We start from the raw sequence: 6,700 nt of genomic DNA, 5'->3' as shown, positions 1-6,700 counted from the left end.
GGAAGGGGCTGGCTACCTCCCAGAAGGTTTCCCCCACCCTAACTCCACACTGGCTGAAGGGGCGGGGGCTGGGACTTGCTGTTTAACAACTTACATTGCGGCAAAGTGCCTGGGAGCACCCTGCCTGCACAGCTGCCCCCCACGTGGACTGCAGGCACTCGGCACGCTCCCCTCACAAATGAGGATTCCAACACGACCCCGTCAGTTTCGGCATTGACTGTATCTCCCACAGCGGTTGACAGACACACACAGGCAGTCTCACGTCTGGGTTCAAGGGCATGGGCAGAGGCAGCAAGGCTCAAATCTCCCCCTTGTCCCTCAAGGGGCCCATTTTCCAGAGGCAGCAGAGGAGGAAACGGAGGGAGTTCCCTTTTCAGAGCTACTAGGAAGGACTTCCTGTTAAGGGCTGATGGAAACGCAATGCTGGACAGGAACACAGAGCACACTGCAGAAGGGGAGGCCGCGCCTCCGAGCATATGTGAACGTGGCACCTGCTGGCACCCAGTGGAATCCCTGCCTTGGCAGAGTAGCCCCAGGGCTACATAAAACCATCGGAAAAGTCAAAGATCCTTGTTTTATTATTATGTACAGATTGTATTCAAACCACACGCTTCTCTGGCTTTCCTGTGAGCCCCCGGAATATAAATGAGAGCCTCTGAGAAGCACTCCTTCCACAGAGGGGAGTCTGTGGGCCACCTTTGGATTCCGTGGACTGTGGCAGCCACATCTGAAGCCATACACCATTCCCCGCCTTGCCTTAAGTCCCAGCTCCTGCTTCACTGGTCCAGGCGCAGGTGTACCCCAGTCAGTCAACTTCCATTTTATCCTTCGGCAAAGAATCGATGAAGCTTTGCCACTCCTCTGGGTAAAAACGTTTGTAGACATTGATCTTGTTCCGAATCTGCTTCGGGGTGTCCTGATAGTAATTCTTCTCATCCCGGGCCATGGCCTGCAGAGGGAGAGAAGCCACCAGACGGGAGCTTGACAGGCCAAGGTGCAAACCCAAGCCCTGCCTGATCTGGTCCAGCCATTTCCTGTCCCCGAGGTTCCAACTCCTCACCTCCAAAGGCATGGTCTGCATAGTGCCCTTCTGCACCGAGGGGCGCGGGAAATGGGTCAAGATGCCCGTGGGACCAGCAGGCCTCACAGTCCAGCTGAAGAGCCTGTGCCCCATCCACAGCCAACCACTTCCACCTGAACACAAGGATCCGCCATGGCCAGATCTTTCCATGTTTAAAAGCAGCCAGAATTACGGACTCTCAGGCGAACTTTCCCATAGTTCAAGTTCTTTAATGGTACCACGTAAGCCAAACGGGTCTGTGAGTGGCACATTCCGTCTGTCCCTGCTGTGAGCACGCTGGCCACGTTACAGCCCTGTCACTGGGACCAGCTCCTAGAGCCTCCCTTTCCCCCTTTTCCTCCCAGGCAGGCTCAGAAAACAGGGAGAGGGCAAACAGACCAGGCCCAGGTGCCTTCCCAACCAGCCGGGCCACTCACCTTGTAGTCCTCCCCATGGTTCTCCACCATGTAGCGCACGTAGTCTATGAGGTCCCGGGACAGCGTATTGCCTTTTTTTTCTGGGAGGCTGGCTTCTGCCTCCAGCTCTGGGGTGAGACAAGCCAGAGTTGGGGAATGACACTTTGTGCTTGGTGGAGCTGTCCAATCACCCACCACCCAGTGGCAACCGTAAGAAATGCTACACCAACCACCCAGGGGTCTCCTGCCTCCCTACTCCCAAACTCATTGCTGGAACCTTCCATGGTAGTCCCTTGGATCCTAGACTCTGTCTCTTATGAGCCAATCATCTACTGGTGTCGCAACCACCTGAAGAGAAAGTCCCTTTACTCCCACCCCCAGATGGGTTTAAAATGAAGGTGCCCAACTAATTGTCTCTACTTAGGACCAAGTCCTGGAGAGAGCTGGATGAAGACACCTGCCTGCTCCCAGGGCAGGGCCCCTGGAGAACCTCCTTTCCTTCAGTATTCTAACATGTGAAATGCAAAATATGAGAGCTGTAGGGCATGAAGCTGGACCCAGGCACCTTCTGCGTCATGTGAGAACCCAGGCTAGGCAGCCAAAAGTGGTTTCCTTTTTTTAAAAAATTTATTTGGGGGCAGACACTGTGGCATAGTAGGTTAAATCACTGTCTGCAGTGCTGGCATCCCATATGGGCACAGGTTAGAGTCCTGGCTGCTCCATTTCCCATCCAGATCCCTGCTAATGCACCTGGGAAAGCAGCAGAAGATGGCCCAAGTGCTTGGGCTCCTGCACCCATGAGGAAGTCCTGAGGAAGCTCCTGGCTCCTGATTGGCTCAGCTCCAGCCATTGTAGCCATTTGGGAAGTGAACCAGCGGATGGAAAATCTCTCTCTCTGCCTGTCTCTAACTCTGCCTTTCAAATAAATAAATAAATCTTTTTTTTGAGTGAATAAATAAAATCATTAAGTACAGGCATTTGGCACAGCAGTTAAGCACATACCGTATCAGACTCAGACTTCCCGGTTTGAGTCCTGGCTACTCCGCTTCCAATCAAGTTCCTGCTGTGTCTCCTAGCAGGCATCAAAAGATGACTCAAGTAGTTGAGTCCCTGCCACCTGCATGGGAGACTCAGCTGGAGTTCCAGGTTCCAGGCTTCAGACTGGCACGGTCTTGACTGGTGTGTGCATTTGAGTAGTTAACCAACAGGAGGAAGCTCTCTTGCCATCTATCTGTCTCTCTGCCTTTCAAATTAAAACAAAAAGAAAAAACGGTTTTAAATTTTAGTGGTTAAGACGGCAAATTTTACGTACCTTTTTTAACCACATTTCTTTTTGACTACAGTAAGTACACATGGTTTTGTATATACGATCCTGTACAGTAATTCTTACAAGAACCGTGGACATCAATTAAAGACAGAAACTGAACGGACTCTGTATCAAATGTCTGGCTATTCAAATTCCTTCACCAACAAGTAAGGGGAAGGACAGATGAAAACTTCCAGAGTATTCCTGCTCTGGAGGGGCTGCTCTCCTCACACTCTCTCTGAAGCCTCACCCCCACGTTTTCAGTTCTTTGAGTAGTTCAACTATATATTTATTTCAAAGTTTTACCGTAAATGGTATATTTATTGCTGAATTCAAGTCTTATGGGAGTCCTATGTCAGACACAATAGGTACATGAAAGTGATCTGTCACTGGAAACACTACACGAAATGGTCTTTTTTATTTTTTTGGACAGGCAGAGTTAGACAGAGAGAGAGAGAGAGAAAGGTCTTCCTTCCATTGGTTCACCCTCCAATGGCCGCTGCAGCCAGGAGCCAGGTGCTTCTCCTGGTCTCCCATGTGGGTGCAGGGCCCAAGGACCTGGGCCATCCTCCACTGCACTCCCAGGCCACAGCAGAGAGCTGGACTGGAAGAGGAGCAACTGGGACTAGAACGCGGGGTGCCAGTGCCGCAGGTGGAGGATTAGCCTATTGAGCTGTGGCGCCGGCTGAAATGGTCTTACCTAAAAATCATTTCATCCTTGAATGGAACCCACGTCTAAAGCTTAATGTTTTCTCTTTATCCAATCAGGTTCCTGGTGACATCCTCTCTAAACACCCCTGAGCTTAGGTCACACCCTCGAGTTTAGTCAGTACACTGAAAATGTCCCAGCCAAGAACAGTTTTTGGTTTTTTGTTTTGTTTGGCTAAGATTTATCTGCTATTTGAAAGGTAGAACAGAGAGGGATCCATCTATTGGTTCATTCACCAAATGGCCAAAACAGCCAGGATTGGGTCTAGCCAAAGCCAGCAGCCAGGAACTCCATTTGGGTCTCCCACATGGATGGTAGGGGCCCAAGCACTTGGGCCATCCTCTGCTGCCTCCCCAGGCACATTAACAGGGAGCTGGATCAGAAGTGGAGCAGCCAGGACTTGGCCTGGCACTCTGAAACGGGATGCAGGCATTGTAAGCGTTAGCTGAACTGCCACACCACAACACCAGCTCCAAGGACACAGTTCTCACTCTGTGAGCCCTGGGCCAGCTTGCTTCTCCCCTATGAATCTGGGTTTCCCAATCTGTAAATCGAGGACATCTGAGGGCTGTCTGCAGCTCCAACAGTGCAGGATGCTGACCTAGAAGAAAATGGACCACACCTACCATTTAGCACATAGGGCTTCCGCACAAGCTCCTTGGGCCTCGCCTCTGTGTCCACCTCCATGCCCTTCATCTGCAGAGAACACAGCGTGTGAGACCAGAAGACAAAGAGAAAGTTCTAGAAGCTCCTGTCCATCCCAGCACAACTACATTACCCATGAGAAACCCTGCCCAGGTCAGGCAGAACTAGGCTTCCATAGGACAAATTCACAGGGCCTGCAGTGTGGTGTAGCAGGTTAAGCCTCTTGGCTGCAACACCAGCATAACATATGGAAACTGATTCAAGTCCTGGCTGCTCTGCTTCCAGTCCAGTCCCCTGCGAATGAATGCACCTGAGAAAGCAGTAGAAGATGGTCCAAGTGCTTAGGCCCCTGTACCCACGTAGGAGACCCAGATGGAGTTCTGCACTTCTGACTTCAGTCTGGCCCAACCCTGGCAGTCATAGCCATTCAGGGAGTGAACCAGCAGGTGGAAGACCCCCCCCCCTCTTTAACTCTGCCTCTCAAATAAATAAATCAATCTTTAAAAAAAGTTCATTCAGCAAGCCCATTCATGAGAGTAACTATTTATCGAGTACTGTCACATCCTAAGCACTTGGGATTTAGCAGAAAACAAAAATCAACAAACTTCTTGTGACTAAGATTATGTTAGAGGCGTAATAAACAGATACACAAACATCCCATGATACAGCATCACGGACTTAACAAATGAGGTGAAACAAAGCAGGAAGAGGTTTCTAAGTGAAGAATGGTACTGTTTTTGAAAGTTTGAAAGGGTGGCCAAAGAGCGCTCGGAACTAGCGCGAGGGAAGCCTCATGGCAAAACGACCAAGTAAAAGAAAGATCCTACGCTCTAAAGAGTCCTTACCAGAAAAACCAAGGGTAAGAAAAAAAGGCAAACTCTGGAAGGTACCACTGAGCTGCCAAGGAACTCGAACAGGCAGGCTCGTTTCAGACGGAAAAGACATAGTGCAGGAGAAAGGGGGGCACTCCAGCCCAGATCCCAGAACTGTGCTGCCAGGGAGACGGCGAAGCCCCTCGACCACCGTCAGCGCCGGCGGAGGGGTCCCCACCCCGGGAAGCGCGCGGGGACCCGCGGGTCAGTACCTTTCTCTTGCGGAAGGGCACCGCCTTGTTGGGGTCCATGGCCAGCCCCATCTCAGCCAGGTTCTGCCGCACCGACTTGGCGTGGTCCCAGGCATGTCGGATGTGGGAGCTACCGGCAGGGAGAAAGGGAGAGACGTCGCGGGCCGTCCCGGGCGAGCCAGTCCTGCCTCCCGAACCCCGGTCCCTCACCACTCGATCCGCGGCGCTGCCTTCCGCCGAGCATTCCGGTTCAGCCGCTTTCGGTTAACGTTGTAACCGAACTTCTGCCTCCGGGTCTTGCCTTTGGCCTTGGGCATGGCGCCGATCACCCCAGCGAAGCTCACACCCCGCGCCTCTCGCTCTCAGAACCGCGTGTTAACAGACTTCTTCCGGCGGCTGCGCGCAAGACCCTGCAGGCTTTCTGGGAAACGTAGTCTCTCCGCGGCACGACCCCGGAAGTTACCACGACTCCCAGAATGCAACGAGCGCGGGCGTCGCGTACAGCGCCCGCTGTGTCCCGCCCCCTCTCGTGACGTCATCAGCAGGCGGAGCTCGGCGTCCGGATTTTCTCCTACCGCTTAGCCCAGACATGGCAACGCCTGACCCTGTGACTCCGGAGGCACCCTTTGAACCGTCACATCCTCCTGTCATTGAGGGTTTTAGTCCCAGTGTCTACAGGAATCCAGAAGGCTTCAAGGAAAAGTTCCTTCGCAAGACCCGTGAGAATCCATTGGTCCCCATAGGTAAGTGGGGACCTGGGAACTGTACCTGGAGGGGACAGTGAGGTCAGGGGGAAGGAAATAGCGCAGGACCAGGGACGCCCTGGGGGACCGGAATGAGGGTTGGACCGGCGGGGCGGGGAAAGGGGCGGGGCGGTGAGGGGGCAGGGCGGTGACTGGTGAAAACTGATTAGGACTTGAGCGGAGGCGGGACTTAGGGGCAGGAGTGGGCGGGGCAGGAGAGGCTCCAACCTCGACCAGCCCCGCCCCCTTTCCTGGCCTCTGGGAAGGGAGGCCTGAGACTGGGAGGGACCTGCAGGGTCCGACCCGCTGCTCCCCTGCTGTTTTGTCCCGTCCTCAGGCTGCCTGGGCACGGCGGCCGCCCTCACCTACGGCCTCTACTGCTTCCACCGGGGCCAGAGCCATCGCTCGCAGCTTATGATGCGCACCAGGATCGCCGCCCAGGGCTTCACGGTCGCAGCCATCCTACTAGGTCTGGCTGCATCCGCTCTGAAGTCTCGGTCTTGAGCCCGCGGCCCGGCCTGGGAAGCTCCGCGGAGATCATTCCACAGCTCAGAAGCCACCATGAGCCCTACTGCCGGCCTTCCTCCCTCCTCTGCCCCGTCAGGCCCCAGTGTCCTTGCGGGAGGATCCGGCCCATTGTGAAACCGACAGCTGGATTTCAGAAATCCCAATTTCGGCTCAGCTTGGCCGGTGCCTCCTAATTGTGCCACATCCTTTTACTCCCTAGTCAATAAACTCTAATCCACTTGTTTGGTGAA

At 53.7% G+C, this 6,700-nt stretch overlaps 2 protein-coding genes across 2 annotated transcripts; one reads left to right on the top strand and one right to left on the bottom strand.

Annotated features, from left to right (window-relative positions):
• Positions 1 to 549: 549 nt before the first annotated feature.
• On the bottom strand, positions 550 to 5,628 carry NOP16 (NOP16 nucleolar protein). The gene is made up of 5 exons (XM_062188659.1): positions 5,410 to 5,628; positions 5,221 to 5,329; positions 4,118 to 4,187; positions 1,498 to 1,604; positions 550 to 949 (listed from the first exon to the last, which is right to left on the bottom strand). Exons 1-5 carry the CDS (start codon positions 5,514 to 5,516, stop codon positions 806 to 808), a joined length of 537 nt encoding a protein of 178 aa, XP_062044643.1. The 5' UTR covers positions 5,517 to 5,628; the 3' UTR covers positions 550 to 805.
• Positions 5,629 to 5,708: 80 nt separating this feature from the next.
• Positions 5,709 to 6,700, top strand: HIGD2A (HIG1 hypoxia inducible domain family member 2A). The gene is made up of 2 exons (XM_062188660.1): positions 5,709 to 5,942; positions 6,280 to 6,700. Exons 1-2 carry the CDS (start codon positions 5,789 to 5,791, stop codon positions 6,444 to 6,446), a joined length of 321 nt encoding a protein of 106 aa, XP_062044644.1. The 5' UTR covers positions 5,709 to 5,788; the 3' UTR covers positions 6,447 to 6,700.

This window comes from Lepus europaeus, chromosome 4 (assembly GCF_033115175.1).
Source record: "Lepus europaeus isolate LE1 chromosome 4, mLepTim1.pri, whole genome shotgun sequence".
Lineage (NCBI taxonomy): Eukaryota > Metazoa > Chordata > Mammalia > Lagomorpha > Leporidae > Lepus > Lepus europaeus.
Note: the sequence above shows the minus strand (reverse complement) of the source record. Positions and strands in the feature narration are given on the sequence as shown.